Source organism: Pseudoliparis swirei, chromosome 19 (genome assembly GCF_029220125.1).
Source record: "Pseudoliparis swirei isolate HS2019 ecotype Mariana Trench chromosome 19, NWPU_hadal_v1, whole genome shotgun sequence".
NCBI lineage: Eukaryota > Metazoa > Chordata > Actinopteri > Perciformes > Liparidae > Pseudoliparis > Pseudoliparis swirei.
The window spans coordinates 16,291,389-16,308,882 of record NC_079406.1 but is presented as its reverse complement, the minus strand read 5'-3'; the positions used below and the strand labels follow the sequence as shown (position 1 = coordinate 16,308,882).

The window sequence follows — 17,494 nt, the reverse complement described above, 5'->3', positions numbered from 1 at the left end:
TCTGAAAAAAACATACAACTCTTCACGTGAACACATAAGCCAGTATTTTGTACACATCAAAATCTAACCAAACAAGAGAGAGGCGGTTGGGGGGCCCTTGAAACTATTTTGAGGGTAAACAATGAAAAAACAAAGGCAAGCGTGATATCTGCAAACATGCGCTTGCTTTAAAAAGTCACCACGGCAATAATAAGAACGCTGAGGTTAATGACGACTTCAAAGATGCTTCCAAGTCGGTTTAGTCAAAGAATCAGTTGAGTTTGCTCAAAGCAGAACAAGAGAACTCAAAACCTGCCGCCGAGGGACCACATTCAGATCTACACATGGATTTGAACATGCAGAGAAGACTTAAGTCATTTTATTTATAGTTTTGCATGCTGTACAAAATGATGAGAAAAACTAACATTTGGCCCCAAAAACATGTTAGAATTCGAAATTACAAATTATTGTCATTGTGATAACGTCAGTAATGTTTCAACTGGTGTGAGCAGAACAACCAACTATGAACCTAAAAATTGTCATCAAAGTCACATAAGTGAAGTTCTGTTGAAATCAAGTTCCCGAATGTTACACACACGACTCAGAATGCTGGTTAGGATGCCCCAAGCGTCACTGTGTGTTATTCTAATGGTTGTGTTGTGAATAAGATCATCTACATGACCCAAAAGGCATCCTATCCGAGAAAAAAACAGAACAGACAGTGATGTTCATATATATTATTGTATAAATCAAATAAAACATTCGCTCAGTCAGCATGCACAGAAATAAAGACAAAATAAAAATAATATCTGTCGTCACCAGAGTGCACTGGTTTAGGCATGATTCTAGCAACACAAATATAGTTTTGGGATAGTTCACAAAAATCTACAGCAATATGAAATATCAATATGATATATTTTCTGTAATTCACAATTTTGTAAACTTTCATATTATGCGTAACACGACTTCTACGACAAGCAATTTACTTTGGTGTTATGTAGCTACAGGCTCAATACAAAAAGAAAGTGTCCAAATATATTATTCGCCAAAAAGTTGGATTCCATTGCTGTACTTCAAACTCAGATTTAAAGTGGTCTTCTTCCCTAAAGAGTGCGAATAGTGTAAGACCACCCACGAAGGAAAGACACAGCAACAAGGTTGCATGTATGTATCATAACAACTTTCATTTGAGTGTCTATAAAGTGAAATATAAACCCCCAAATATACTGTGATGATGGCACTGATAAGAAAAGTCTCTGTATAGATGTAAACTAACCTGCAGGCGTATTTGCTCGAAATGTTGCTTTTACTTAAATCTTACAGACATACACAGAACGTTTCAAAAAACGAGTATAACAAAGCAGTACGACAAAGGCTCGGCACACAAGCTCAGCCAAGTCTATGAAAATTCTTGATCGGTTAAGAATGTGGAGAATGTGCATTGCAGTCCTCCCCAGTGGGCAGGCATGTCCACTGATGATAGAAACAATGGCTTATGGGCAAGGCTCTGTCTGTGTCTCCTTCGGAAAAAATATGGAAAGCCGAGTGAAAGACAAAAAAGAAAACATGACTCTCGAAGGATGTGTCCTTGATCCGTTGTTTTGTTTGTCCGCTCTTCTTCTGAGAGACAAAGCGCTCAAGGCAATTTCACCACCACCACGCAGGCGCCTGCCCTGCCAATGTTGAGAGGGACCTCCTGCAGGATGACAGAGGGGTTAACGCGCAGCCTCTCATCTGAGGCTCTCTTCCAAAGTAATCCCATTTCCCTTCATGCAGATAAGAGGGTTACAGAGGCAAGATTGAAAAAAACATAGCAAGCAATGAAATATTGATAGCATTCAGTGACTTCAGCAGATTTATCCTCCCATTGGGTGTTAACTGGAACCCTGATGTTAAAACCAGTTTTGGCAAAAACAAGCTTTGAACAAGTCCATTAAACAACTTAACCATTATGAATGTCAAAAGATCCCTATGTGATTTATATCTAAAAACGATAATAGTCACTGTGATACATAATTGGTTGATGTGATTACCTCAGTCCACTCATTGTTCTGCGCATCGTAGGACTCGACAGTGGTCAGATATGACTGGCCATCGTATCCACCCACAGCGTACAGCCGGTCCCCCAGCAGGCAAACACCCACTGCGTCCCGGGGAACACTGAGGGAGGACACAGTGGTCCATGTGTCCGTCTTTGGGTCATACCTGTAATACAATAGTTGGACTGTTCATGTATTATGGATTTTATGTAGAATATGTTTTAATCAACATGAATCTCAAGAGGACAATAGTCCCATCCCAACTTAATGAGACACCCTGTCTCCCCTCTTTAATCACAGATGTCTGCATGGTATCTTCTTTCAGCTCACAGAGAGACAGATTGAAACTAAAAGCACATTTTTTTCTTGGATGTGGCAGCTGGCGGCTCCTGGGTCCACTGAGAGCCGGACTCAACAGGGAAGGAAGATGTGGGTGATTTATTTTATTTTTTTCACCATGTTGACCGCTAAGATGAGGCCAATGAAAACACACTTTATGATTTTCTTTTACTGATTTCTGGATAGTGAAGTTGTTTAACTGTTCATAAATGTAGTCATATGGTCATGTTATGTTTACGCTGCCTCATGCACTTTAAAAAATAAGATTTGTTTCCGTTTTTTAGTGAGTAAAATCATTGTTTTAAAGATCCCTGTATTGCTGTCTCATTGACTAAAGGCTGAAGGATAATTACTATTATTTCAATACATTTCGAAAAGTCAATGGATGTTAAAATAAAACGTAAACTTGTGGAAAAAACATGAAGCATGAAGGTATTCTGAGCAGTGAATTTTCATCAGATTCCGATTTAGGACACGACGGCCACCAGGTGGTGCCAGATACTATGAAATAATAAACATCTATGGAAACTATGATCTCTTCAATTGAGTATTGTGGTACAATGCAGACATGTTTTGAAATGCAGGAACATGAGTGTGTCTCCGTTTTGTGGTTCCGGCCTCGTCTCCACCTTGTGAAAAATCTTCCTGCTTGTGTGTTTCCTCCAGAGGGGCTTTTACCGACCTTTCAACAAAATCGGAGAGCCTAGAACAGTGGTTGGAAGCTGGGGCGTCGTGGCCGCCTACAGCATACAGGAAGTTGTTGTACGTGGCCACGCCCACTCCTCCTCGCCTCTTGGCCATGGGAGAACACATGCTCCACTTGTTGGTGTGGGGATCGAAGCACTCCATCGACCTCAGACATGAGCTGCCGTCTCGACCGCCGACTGCAAACAGTCTGACAATTGAAACAAAATGGGTTGAAAATCTCTGATCTCTGACACGTGCATACAGTGCTAGTGGGCCTGGAGGAAGCAGCTCACACCCGTTGCCACATAGTTGTAAACAATTATGATATAGAAGAGTAACAATGTGACACAGTTAGAAGAGACAGCCGTGAGCAGTGGATAGCATTTCTAAAAGGCCCGTCCGTACCTTGTGAGCGTTCTCTCTCGGATAAATCACATCGCTGTTTCAGGTGCTTGTAGCCCACAGGCTCAAAAGAGAGTAGAGACTAAGGAAACAGTTTCCTTGTTGTCTATTTTTGACCGAGATGCCGAAAAACTCTGCATTATTTTTAACACTGAATAGTGGTAGTAGGCGAGCAGAAAGCTTGTTCTTCCTTTGGCACACAAACATATTTAAATGAGGCTGAAAAAAGTCAGTTTTTTGCTTAATTTACTATCAAATAGTGGTGTTAGGCATTTAATACATACACATCTACAAAGTGTTTTGTTTTTATAGAGTCTAAATGAATAAATTACCACACTGATCATGACAGACTTTGCCGTGAGCTGCTGACTACTGCAGCCACTGTGTAGTTTATCTCACACAGACCACAGCGGTTCTGCTTTAAAGAAGCAAAATATTGTAAAACTATTACTGCACCAATGCTGCACATCAGCCTTTCTAGGACGTGTGCACTGTGAGTTAACTGTGTTATTGCATGCTCTATTCCAAGTTGCATATTACATTATTTCTGTTGTGCAATAGACGGGCTGAAACATGCGGAACAATGCAAAGACTTGTTGTACTGAAAGGACATTTTAACACTGAGATATTCAACTTTTCAACATTGAAGTTTATTTTAGTGTTAACTGCCTGTAGTCATCCGCCTCCTCCGTCTCTAGCCAGTCACCTCAACCTCAGGCCTCGTGTTATTTCAAAGTAGCAAAAGGAGAACAATATATTTTGCCTGAAATAAATAAATGATCGTGTCAATAAATCTGTAGATAAAACAACTTACTTTCCATTGAGCGCTGTGACTCCCATGGTGCTCCGTGGCGTCGACATACTGGCCACATAGTTCCACTGTCTGGCCTGCGGGTCCCAGCGCTCCACTGTGTTGAGGTAGCTCCAGCCGTCGTGGCCTCCCACAGCATACATTGGGCCCTCCAGCACAGCAATGCCTACACAAATGGAAACCACAGATTTGGATATTGGCAGTGACGGGATCATGTTTACGGAGGCAGCATGTCCTCTTCACTGAGTCCGCTGTGTTGCACTGAGCTGTTTCTCCAGAAGCCCAGAACAGATGCACCAAACACTCTGGCAATAAGATGGCCTTTTGCGTTTTAGGTCACCTGATGGCAGCTGTAGTTCTCCAATGCTTTGAAAGGGAGGAGGTGAGCGGAGAGTTATTTATGTGGATGCAATCTGCGGACACATGGCTGGATTACACCAAATCTGCATTTGGGTCCTTCCTGCCTGTTCAGCTCCCTGCACAGTGACATTAGTCTTTGTGCTTAATACATGTGTATTAATATGTGTATTTGTTTAGGTGGATCATGAACAATCAATGCAGCTGAATGACATCTCCAAATCAAACCCTTGTTTTCTTGAAACAGTTTTTCGAGAGAGCTGATGCAGAGTTATGTTGTTCGTGCTGGAACTGGGCAGCGTGGGTCACACAGCCGACCAAATCCATCCAGAAAACAGGAAGACTATAAAACTGCATTGTTATTCCTCATTCACAGGTCACAAAGGAAAGCGGTTTTCCCTGAGCAACATCGCAGAGGATGTTTTTCCACAATGGATTCAGATATTACCGCCCTTGTTTTTTCTTTGGTGAGAGTTTAATTATTTGGAGAGAACCTTGAATGACAGGAATACTGTCCGACAGAAATGATTCTCGTCGTGTGACTTTCTTTTATTTCCGACTGGTGGCTTTGGAGTGAAAACATACTTTTTTTCTTGACTTCACCCCTAATGCACGCAGCAGGAAATGGGTGGGCAGGGGTGTTGAGAGACACTAAGCTCAAATATATTCAGACTCAAAATATGCACGCCACAGCAGCAAGAGATATTTGCTCCGGGAAAGATCAAAGACAACACCGGTAATCTGTACAGTGTGATCTCCTGGGCTGGCTGATACCTCCGACCACACTGGGTGAGCGAGCTGAACGCTTTGACAAGATCTCCGTGTTCTGTTTCTCAGACCTGTTTCAACTGTGAATCAAAATTCTTCTGATATGAGATTTATTGAGCAGGGAATGGTAAGGAAGAGCAGGGCCAGCACCACCTGCCGCGCTTTGATAGGGGAATGGGAAAATATCAAAGGTATACCTCAAAAAGAAATGTATGATTATTTTTTTCCATCACTTTAGCTGTTACCTTCCTGAGCATGCGTCCTGTGGCTTTTGGTGTTTCATCCCACCAGTTAACCTGAGCTAGAACCTAAAATCTTGAAATTGTCGTAATAATGTGTTTTCACAGACACCATGTTAATAAAAGTTACAACGAATGTGCGGCGTTTCTCATTTTTTACCGAGGCCGGGGCAGCCCGACAAAGTCCAAGTTGTTCTGCCTCCACATTTTTAGAATTAATCCAAAATATTATGTCTGTCCAGAGCGATGTGCAGCGGCCGGCTCTATTTTAGCTCAAAAAGTAGCTTGCCGCACTTGCCGGGTCAGCTTTAAAGCACCCCTTGTGTGGACTTTGCTGGTTCTGGGGGCTTCCTTATGTCCTCTCTCCTGCGTTGTGTTGACCAGGGCGGACCGCCTTAAAGTAACATCGGGCGACGACGCCTGTCTCATTCACCATGCTTAGGGAGTGTGACTTTCTTGCTGTCGTCACATTCATATTTATACAACCAATGTGTTTATGATGCAATTATTTACTAAAGCACAGAAAAAGTACTACTTTGGTAAAGTCCTGTATTCAAAATGTTACTTTAAAAAGCAGATATCATTAGATTATAATTGTTGATGTTGATGGTCATCACTTTAATGTTGCTGCTGGTAAAAGCGGAGCTCAATTGAATTACTTTTTACCACTCATAATTTAAAGTTGGTTTGTAATTTTTGTTTTAGAATCTGAAAAGTAGCCTAAATAATACATGTAGTGAAGTTAAAAGTATATCTCCCTCTGAGATGAAGTGGACTAGAAAACAAAGTTACATAACATTGAAATACTCAAGTAAAGCACAAGTACCTCAAAACTCTACTTAAATAGAGTGCTTGAGTAGCCTAATTGTGATTAGTTATATTTGACTATTTCTAGAAAAAGAGCACAAAATTGTTGCCTTTAACTTTAAAATGTGCATAACTTTCCAAGACCGATAGCAGAAGAGTAACATCTCTTATCTGAAAAACTCCCTTTTTTGAGAAGGCAAAAAACTTTCTTGCAGAATGCTATTTGTTAAGGATACCCAATGCATAATAAAAAATACAAAAAATACAAAAATACATATAGTGCAGATACGAGGTTCACCCAACTTTTCTTGGATCAATTTGCAGATAGGAGTTTTTACACTTTGGCCCGCAATATGATAGTAAACAAGATATCTTGGGGTTTTAGACTATAGGAAGGATAAAACAAGCAAATGGAATCCAGAACGTTGAGCTCTGTGCATTTGGTTGTAACACTATATAGACACGAGTATTATTCAAGTAATTGTGAAGATCATTGGGAGACGATGGTAAAGCCCACCAGACATTCGTCGTTCGAGAATGTCCACATTTATTTGTGTTTCGATGATTTGAAATGGAAAAAAATAGGCATTATTTTTATCTCGGTAATTATGATAGTATCGTGTTACAAAAAAAAGTGCGTAACCTTCTTTTTCGTCAACTAAGTGGAGCTGCATTTTCCTCACGAGACACACTCACCGAGGCCATGTCTGTGTGTAGACATGGGAGACATGGTCGACCACACTTGATTGATCGGATTATAGCACTCCACCATGTTGGATGTCTTGAGTCCATCTCTCCCTCCGACCACATACAGCTTGTTTTCTATTACGGCGACACCGAACTGCAGCCGGCGTCCATTCATGGCTCCGACCTGGACCCAAGTGTTAGTCCGCAGGTCGTACTTCTCTACAGTGGTGGAGCCTAAAACCACAGACGCACAAAGTGTTTCAATTAAATGATGCAGTCTTGCAGTTAATTAATAACCTGTGTATATGCATGTGGGCCAAACCTTTGTGAGCATCCATCCCTCCTACAGCATAAAGTGCACCCACAGTGGACTTTCTAGGTTTGGTTCTGGGGCTCTGAAACATGGGACGTCTCTCAGGCAGAAGATGGTACTTCATGGCCTCCATCAGCAGCTTTTGGCATTCCAGATCATCGGAGAACATCTTGTTGTTTTCCAGATCGGCAAGGAGCTGCATTTCAAGGGATCACTTTAATAGGCTGCATTGTAAGAAATAATGTATTCCAGATATTATGTGGAGAAAAAGTGCCACATGTTTCTACAAATCACCTTTAAAGACATATAATGAAATACCTGTTAATCTAAAGCCAAGTTAGTCTCATGTAGAAATACTTAAATTTAAGAGAGCACATGAAATAAAATATGAACACAAGAAACACAACACCCTGTAGATGAATAGATATTCAGATGTGGGAACAGCAAGTCTTCAATCATATGGGTTAAGTGCAGGAAATCAGTATTTTCATGAAGCCATTTGTAGCCACAGTAATCATATTTTGTATGTTTGGATAATAGCTAACCATATCATTTTTATTTATAAAAACAATCATTTCATTGATGTTTGCAGACAGCAATGTTGTGCATAGTTGTTGTTTTTCCTGCATCTATTAACCCAATAGCCAGTGAAAATGAAGCTATAATACAAAAAAGTGAGATGTGTTCATACTTTAGATCTGCCAAATATGTATATCTGGATGTGTTATATAATTTAGGGAGACATCACACAGTTGTAAATACAGCATTCATAAAACATGAGTTTCAGTGCAGTATTTTAAACAATAATAATTCAAACATAAGCAAGCATGGTGAGATAATGCATATAAAAGTCATGTGTATCTGTAATGCTTTCAGTTTGATTTACTGCTCAGAGGGGAGATTGTTTTTCTTCAGCCACGAACATAAACAAAGTGAATATTGACAATGCAGTAGTTCATCGCCTTTCAGAGCTCGTATGAAAGACTGAGGTTGAACTAGATGGTTCTCTTGCAGTAAATGTGTGGTACTTATGCTGAAACTATATGCTTATGTTATTGATTCATTGATTGGATCTCTTTCAAGCTTAAATGCTAAATATTCCGTGTCATCTCTAAGACTCCAGTAATGGCTGCTTTCCTTTTGCTTTTATGATAGTAAACTTATTATATTTGGATTTAATACTATTATTAAGACAAAACAAGGCAGTTAAACATTGAATTTTAGGCTCTGAAAAGTCCTAGACGACATTCTTTTAGCATAATATGTCTGAAAACCTGTAAAAATATTATTTTTTTAAGTAACTAAACTGGGCAAAAGCACAGCATATGATCCTGATCATACCATGTTCTTACCATCTCGACATCTTCACCCGCGATCTCACCTGTGGAGGAAGAAGAGGCAGACGGATGAAGGCGAGGAGCACCCCAAGGTCCTGCTGTCGGTGCTGGACATCGTGCCGCACCCACATCATCAAAGCCTTGAATATGGTCTCCTCATCGGGGACATTGATCTCATCGCTGGAGAGCAGCTTAACAATCTCAGCCGTGGGGAGCAACAGGAACTCCTGGTTCTGAATGACCTCCAGGAAGTGATCCTGGAACGCAGAGGGGACAGGTAGGAGGCAGATAATCATCAATCATTAGCCGAGGAGTACACTTGGTGCAGCGTTGCATGTGGGTGTGGCTGTGTTTCTACACCTATGAGGATGGCTCAAGGACAGAGAGGTAAAGAAAAATGAGGGCAAATAGATAGAGAATGACAATTTAGAGGTCTTTATTTACAATGTAGGATATAACTAACGGTCAAAAATTTAAAAAACAGATGAAATGGTTTCACTTAACATTCCTGAAACAGCAGGCTACGTATCAATATAGTATAACGCATCTGTCTTGCTTCTGATTGTACATGACACCTGTAGACGACCGTGGGTCTCCGGGGCACAAAGTGGACACGCACAAATGGGTTTGCCAGGAAGAACAACGGTTTATTTAATCTCCAGCTCCCAGGACGCTGCTGCTCTGCTGCCAGGTCCTGTTCTCCCGCTCACTCGCTAGCTCTGTCCCTATATCGGACAGAAAACACACCTAATTTGGCGCAGCTGCGGTCACTTTGCCACTCCGGCACCGTTCCTCGAGCCACGCCCCCGCTTCCCCCCCTCTGCAGCTGTGCTTCCGCACCCCCCTGCTGCCACATACCTCCACCGCCCGACTTAGGCCGGGGCAACATCCGGCCTAACCTACTCCCCCTCCCCCCCATGAGAGCGGGAGAGGAAGTCGGCCACGACCATCTGTGTCCCCGGCCTATGGATCACCTTGAAATTAAAAGGCTGTAAAGCCAGATACCACCGAGTGATTCGGGCGTTGGTATCTTTCATGCGGTGGAGCCATTGGAGCGGGCGTGGTCCGACCAGAGGGTGAATGAGCGTCCCAGGAGGTAGTAGCGCAGGGAGTCGACCGCCCACCGGATGGCGAGGCACTCCTTCTCCACCGTGCTGTACCTGCCCTCCCTCTCCGACAGCTTGCGGCTGATGTACAGCAGGCGGTCAAACCCCCTACCTGCTGGGACAAACGGCCCCAGCCCTCTGTTCGACGCATCAGTCTGCAGAGTAAAGGGAGAGAAGTTAGGTGTGTGGAGGTGGCTCCCCACAGAGAGCTTGTTTTACCTTTTCAAGCGCCAACTGGCACTGCTCCGTCCACTGGACCGGATCTGAGGCACCTTTCCGGGTCAGGTCAGTCATGGGGCTGGTCAGCTCGCGAAGTTCGGGATGAACCGCCTGTAATAGCCTGCCAGCCCCAAGAACTGCCTCACCTCTTTTTAGTCTTGGGCGCGGGCAGGCTGCGATGGCGGCGGTCTTGTCCACCTGAGGCGCACCTGCCCGGCACCCAAGTGGTACCCCAGATACCGCACCTCCCTCCGTCCAACTGCACACTTCCCGGGTTGGCCGTAAGCCCGCCTGCCTCAGGGACTCCAGCACCGCGCCGACCCGCTGCATATGCTCCGCCCAGGTGGTGCTGTGTATGATCACATCATCCAGGTAGGCGGCAGCATATGCAGCGTGCGGACGCAGCACCCGGTCCATGAGGCGCTGAAAGGTGGCGGGGCCCGAACAATCAAAGGCGTGGTGAATTGGTATAACCCAAGCGGAGTGGAGAAGGCCGTTTTTCCTTAGACTCTGGCGACAGAGGAATCTGCCAGTAGCCCTTGGTTAAATCCAGTGTCGTAAAGAAACACGCAGTGCCCAGTCGGTCCAGGAGTTCGTCGACCCGGGGCATTGGGTAAGCATCGAACCGTGACACATCGTTCACCCTGCGATAGTCCACGCAGAACCGAATAGACCCATCCTTCTTGACCACAAGAACAATGGGACTACACCAGGCACTGTGGGACTCTTCTATTACCCCCATTTTCAGCATGGCCGCTAATTCCCGCTGAACCACCTTTCTCTTGTGTTCAGGTAACCTGTAGGGCCGCGACCGCACCGCCACGCCTGGAGGCGTCTCAATCTGGTGCTCTATGAGGTTTGTGCGTCCTGGAAGGAGAGAGAACACATCAGCAAACTGCTTTTGCAACCGGGCAATGTCTGTTTTCTGGGTCCCGGAGAGACGGTCTTCACAAAGGAGCGAGGCCGGATTAGTGGATTTTGGGACCTCGGGCCCCAGCTCCTCTCTCTCAGATACCGAGGACACCAGAGAAACAGACTCCGCCTCCCTCCATGCCTTTAGGAGGTTGAGGTGGTAAATCTGTGTAGCTCCGCCCCTATCAGAACGCACCACCTCATAGTCGACATCCCCCACTCGCCGTGTGACCACAAAGGGCCCTTGCCACTTGGCGAGGAGTTTAGAGCTGGAAGAAGGAAGCAATACAAGTACCTTCTCTCCCGGTGTGAATTGTCTCAGCTTGGTCCCTCTGTTGTACAGCCGCCGCTGGCCTCCTGGGCCTGGAGCAAATTTTCACGTGACAGCTGACCCAGGTGTGGAGCTTTGCTCGCAGGTCCAGGATGTGTTGGATCTCGTTTTACTGGTGCTCGGCCCCTCCTCCCAGTTTTCCTTAATGAGGTCGAGCACCCCCCGCGGAGTCCTACCGAACAACAGTTCAAAGGGAGAAAATCCCGTGGAGGCCTGGGGAACCTCCCGTACTGCAAACAACAGAGCGTCAAGCCATTTATCCCAATTACGTTCATCATCATTAATAAATTTACGGATCATGGACTTCAAAGTTTTATTCAGACGCTCCACCAGACCGTCGGTCTGTGGGTGGTACACACTGGTCCGAATAGACTTGATGCCCAGTAACCCGTAAAGTTCTCTCAGTGTTCTTGACATGAACTGGGTGCCCTGGTCAGTCAGAATCTCTTTCGGGATTCCTACTCGGGAGATGACCTGAAACAGCGCCTGCGCGACACTCTTTGCGGAAATGTTGCGCAATGGCACCGCCTCCGGATAACGTGTTGCGTAATCCACGAAGACTAACACAAAGCGATATCCGCGTGCACTCCGGTGAAATGGCCCGATGAGGTCCATAGCGATACGCTCGAATGGAACCTCCATTAATGGCAGCGGGCGCAACGGTGCCCTCGGAATGGCCGGAGGGTTTACCAATTGACACTCCGGGCAGGACGCACACCAACGGCGCACATCCGCCCGGATGCCCGGCCAATAAAATCGGGCCATTATCCGGTCCAGAGTTTTATCATATCCCATGTGGCCAGCCATTGGGTTATAGTGAGCCGCCTGAAAAATAATTTCCCGGCGGCTCTTCGGCACCAGCAACTGGGTGCTTTCCTGCCCTGTGTGAGTGTCACGGCTCACTCTGTACAGCCTGTCCCTAATCAATGTGAAGTGCGGATATGTCTGCGCTGCGTCAGGGCGCACCAGCTGACCATCAATTCGTATCACTTGGTCAAAGGCTGAGCGTAGAGTATCGTCCCGAGACTGCTCGAGTGGAAAATCTTCCATGGAGTGAAATTCGGGAGCCGGCGGAGTCTCCCGCGGAGGCTCCTCCGGTTCCCCCTCCCCGTCTGCAGTGTCGGACAACCTCGCGTCACCGCTGAGCACGGCGCACACATCGCATGACCCTGTCTGCCGCGAACGCACCCCCGCAGCCTTCCCCATTAATTTATTAAACCCCGGCCAATCGATTCCCAAGATTAAGGGGTGCGTAAGGCGGGAGCTAACCGCGACCTTTACGTTATGCTTTTTCCCCCCGTATCTAATTTCCACCGCCACCATAGGATACTCGTGAATGTCCCCATGCACACACCGTATTTTCACCCACGACGCCTCCACCAATGCCCCCGGTCGAACCAGGCTCTGGTGGATCATAGACTGCGTACAGCCCGAATCCACCATTGCCTGGTGTGTACCCCCCCTGGATTCTTACCGGAACGCGGTACGTCGGTCCCGGACCTGGGGAAGAGGCTGGAGAGCCGGCAACCCGGATCACCTGGCCCACCTCCATCAACGGACACTCCCTCCGGAAGTGCCCGGGCTGCCCGCATCTCCAGCACTCCTGCCCTGGCGCTTGAAAGACCCCCTGTGGGTCAGGAAGAGTACCGGGGCCGGTCGAGGACCCTGGCTCGGGGACCCGAGGGAGGGGTGTCGGCCACGGCGCCGGCCGTGACGGTTGCTGCGGAGGCAGCCTCCTTCGTTGGCCGGGCACCGGCCGGCCAGTAGACGGCGGCCGATCGCCATCCCCCTTCCCTGGGCCATGGACCGCCAGGTGGTCCTCCGCCAGGGTGATGGCGGCCTCCATCTCCCCCGGCCGATGGCAGCGGACCCAAGCCGATGTGCGGGCCGGGAGCCCGCCGACAAACTGCTCCAGGACGATCCGCTCCACCACCGCCTGTGCCGCTGCGGAGTCCCCGGGTTGCAGCCACCTGGTTGCGGCATCCCTCAGCTGCTGGCCGAACGCGAACGGTCGGTCCTCAGGCCCCAGCTTGGCCTCCCGGAACCTCCGTCGGTGGTCCTCCGGGGACAGGCCGAGCCTGTCCACGACCGCTTTGCGGATGTCCGCGTACACCCGCCTGGCTGCCGGGGGTAGCCCTAGTGCTGCTGTCTGCGCCTCTCTGGCCAGCAGCGGCAAGAGACGGACCGCCCACTCGTCCGCCGGCCAGCCGCACGCCTCCGCCGTAGCCTCGAAGGTTTCGAGGTACGACTGTACGTCGTCATCTGCCGTCATCTTTTGCAGGACTACCCCTGCCAGCCTCGAAGGTCCCGTTGGTACCGGAGCTGCCGATGATCGGCCGGCCAGCAACCGCTCCAGGGCCGCCGAGTGCATTTGGGCTTGGTCGTGCAGCGCCCCCAGAAATTGCCTGGTTGTCACCGCCTCCTCGCGCTGCATAGCCGTGATCCTTTCCAGCATCTGCCCTAAGGCCACGAGCGGCTGGGCCGGTGACCCCGCCTGCTGAGCCTGCGTGTCCATGCTGCCCTCCTTTGTTGGGCTCCACTGTAGACGACCGTGGGTCTCCGGGGCACAAAGTGGACACGCACAAATGGGTTTGCCAGGAAGAACAACGGTTTATTTAATCTCCAGCTCCCAGGACGCTGCTGCTCTGCTGCCAGGTCCTGTTCTCCCGCTCACTCGCTAGCTCTGTCCCTATATCGGACAGAAAACACACCTAATTTGGCGCAGCTGCGGTCACTTTGCCACTCCGGCACCGTTCCTCGAGCCACGCCCCCGCTTCCCCACCTCTGCAGCTGTGCTTCCGCACCCCCCTGCTGCCACAACACCATTAAACCAGAGGAGAGCAACCAACTCGGTAAAATTCAAGCATGTCTTAAAGACATAAAAACATGGATGACCTGCAACTTCTTGATGTTAAACTCAGACAAAACCGAAGTAATTTTAATCGGCCCTGAGCACCTCAGAGATCAATTATCTGGTGATGTGGTTTCTGTAGACGGCATTGCCCTAGCATCCAACACCACTGTAAAGAATCTTGGCGTTATCTTTGATCGGGACTTGTCCTTTAACTCCCACGTAAAGCAAATCTCAAGGACTGCATTCTTTCATCTACGTAATATTTCAAAAATCAGGCACATCTTGTCTCAAAAAGATGCAGAAAAATTGGTTCACGCGTTCGTTACTAAACTGGATTACTGCAACTCCTTATTATCAGGCTGCTCTAATAAGTCTCTTAGGTCCCTCCAGTTGATCCAGAATGCTGCAGCTCGTGTTCTCACTAAAACTAAGAAAAGAGATCACATCACTCCTGCACTAGCTGCTCTGCACTGGCTACCCATAAAATCAAGAATCACTTTTAAAATTCTTCTCTTAACCTACAAAGCCTTGATTGGTGATGCACCATCATATCTTAAGGAGCTTGTAGTACCATATTGCCCCACTAGAGAGCTACGCTCACTAAATGTGGGACTACTTGTAGTTCCTAGAGTCTTAAAAAGTAGAATGGGAGCCAGAGCCTTTAGTTATCAAGCTCCTCTTTTATGGAACCAGCTTCCAATTTCAGTCCGGGAGGCAGACACAGTCACCTCGTTTAAGAGTAGACTTAAGACTTTCCTCTTTGACAGAGCTTATAGTTAGGGCTGAATCAGGTTCACCTGGTCCAGCCCCTTGATATGCTGCTATAGGCTTATAGCTGCCGGGGGACGTTTTAGGATGCACTGAGCACCTATCTCCTCTTTTTTCTCTCCTTAAGGATGAATTTTCATCTCTCAATCACACGTTACTAACTCTGCTTTCTCCCCGGAGTCCTTTTGACTTCACGTCTCATGGGGTCATCGGACCCTATGAGACGGCATAGATCCTATCTGCCTGATGGATCATCGAGGTTTGGGTCGTGGAATTCCTGCTCCTGACGACGCCACTGTCCTGTTGAGACTCAGCCTACTGTTGAGACTCCGCCCACTCCTCCTCCCCACCGCCATCTGCCTGATGGATCGTGGAGGTCTCCATCGTGGAATATGCCTACTATGAACTATTCATACACTCTGTCATATTCATTGAATGTATTTTAACACTAAATCTGTCCTTCTGTACACATTACATCTATTGTTCTGTCCATCCTGGAGAGGGATCCTCCTCTGTTGCTCTCCTGAAGGTTTCTTCCATTTTTTTCCCCCTGAAGGGTTATTTGGGAGTTTTTCCTGGTCCGATGTGAGGTTTTGGGGCAGGGATGTCTATGTGTACAGATTGTAAAGCACTCCGAGACAAATTTGTAATTTGTGAAATTGGACTATACAAATAAACTGAATTGAATTGAATTAAACCAATATGAAATGCCTAATGAGGAAGAGAGAAGCACTGCACACCAACAATACCATCACACCAGTACAGTGTCCAGCTCCATGTTCTTGTGGAAGCATTTCACTATTGCCTTTCTTAAGATTGATCTTCCATTTACTAGCCAGAAGCCCAGGCAATATCAGAGCGCTTGCATGACTACCTCTTCAAGGACATTGTCTCTGGGCTATTCCATCAGAAACAAGGCGGTATATAGCACCCCCTTGCCTCAACAGTCAATTATATTCAACATTAAAACACACGAAAGACATACGGAGCACTCCTTGGCTATGATCACGCCCTGAATCCTTCAGCAAATAGGCAGCTGAGCATTAATTATCAGCTGCTTTAAATAACTGAGACTGGATGCTGAACAATTAAGACAAACAAGCAGGCTATTGATCATCAACTTGCCACAAATTACAGAGTCTCTGTCCAATCTATTAGGAGAGCAAGACACAGGCATCCTTAATGAAATGAGGGACGTATATTGATCTGTTGTTGTAACACTGATGGAGAAATGCCATCCAACTCTTTGACGTTGCTTTAGGCCAATTATTTGTAATTACCACAACAAAATTGAAAGCTCAACTGAGTTTGTATCATGTGGATTTAAAAGGATGGGTTTTTAGATGCTGGCAAACTCATTGGTGGGTAAACTGCTTGGAAAACAAGATCAGCGGGAGAGGATACTAATTGATTTAACTGCTGCAAAAGAGTAATTGCGTAATAATAGTGTTTTCTGAGGAGTGAAGCTGAGAGAATTACTTTCTAAGAACATGTTGATTACTATGCATTTTGCAGAGGCCAAATGACAGATTGCTATGTTTTGCCATTTCTGATTGATAAAAAAAAATTTTTTTAATATACTGTAGTATTCGTTATTATTTCCAAAAGGAAATAAAATATGTAACTTAAATATAGTTGTATTGTCATCCCAAACAATAAAACAATACATTGTTTCATCTACTGCAACAAAAGAGGGCTACTCTTTCATAAAGGAAAAGGATGTTGGGGGTGGATCTCAGGCCTCGCTCCAACAGGAAAGACAAGCTTATCAAAACACAACTTGCTCCACTCACAAACCAGAGGACGGACTTTGTGGAAGCCCACAGCTCCCGCTGCTCATTACTGGAGTGATTGAACAGGAAGTTGGACCTCTTGTGCAGCTTGATGATTAGATTAGCCTACTGGCCCTGGATGGATCTACGTAAACAGACGAAGCAGATGTTCTCTCGGAGATAAAGTTTGCCTCATGCTGTCACTTCTGCGTGACCAAACAAGACGTTATCTAACAAATGTGTGCATGAATATTAATCGAATGCAAATATTTCTTCCAGGAATATATATATATAAGCCACATTTTCACATGTCCGGCACTAATCAATGTGAAGCAACCTGGTATCTCGTACTGACAGCCACAAAACTAAATTAGATAAAGTGAGAGCATGAAACTGTTCAATTTCTATTCAAATGTGGACGTCATCCATTTCTCTGAAATTAGATAATATAAATAATAAAGACACGAACAGTTCACACCTTATTATTATTTAAATTAAATAGCCTCAAAACAGAAAAACAGCCATACATATTTCAATGTATAGTGTACAGTATACTAAGAGTTTGTGTGTGTGTGTGTGTGTGTGTGTGTGTGTGTGTGTGTGTGTGTGTGTGTGTGTGTGTGTGTGTGTGTGTGTGTGTGGGGGTAGTATTCTGCATTCACACACCATTGGTTCTTAAAAATGTTATATTAAAAAATACACATCAGGTGTGCACTGAAAGGAAAGCTGAGATCACATGCAGCAGAGTAAATTTGAATCGCTGTAGT

At 46.0% G+C, this 17,494-nt stretch overlaps 1 protein-coding gene across 3 annotated transcripts in view; it reads right to left on the bottom strand.

The window, feature by feature from the left end:
* Nucleotides 1-343: 343 nt before the first annotated feature.
* The window catches only part of klhl4 (kelch-like family member 4), a 34,082-nt gene continuing 16,931 nt past the window's right edge, over nt 344-17,494 (bottom strand). For all 3 annotated transcript variants that reach the window (XM_056439252.1, XM_056439253.1, XM_056439251.1), the window contains 7 exons: nt 8,810-9,022; nt 7,438-7,624; nt 7,125-7,349; nt 4,261-4,423; nt 3,040-3,252; nt 2,013-2,184; nt 344-1,675 (listed from right to left, as the gene is read on the bottom strand). In XM_056439252.1, the coding sequence (XP_056295227.1) occupies nt 1,616-1,675; nt 2,013-2,184; nt 3,040-3,252; nt 4,261-4,423; nt 7,125-7,349; nt 7,438-7,624; nt 8,810-9,022 (1,233 nt within the window). In that variant the 3' untranslated portion in view covers nt 344-1,615. The remainder of the gene's footprint in view (nt 1,676-2,012; nt 2,185-3,039; nt 3,253-4,260; nt 4,424-7,124; nt 7,350-7,437; nt 7,625-8,809; nt 9,023-17,494) is intronic.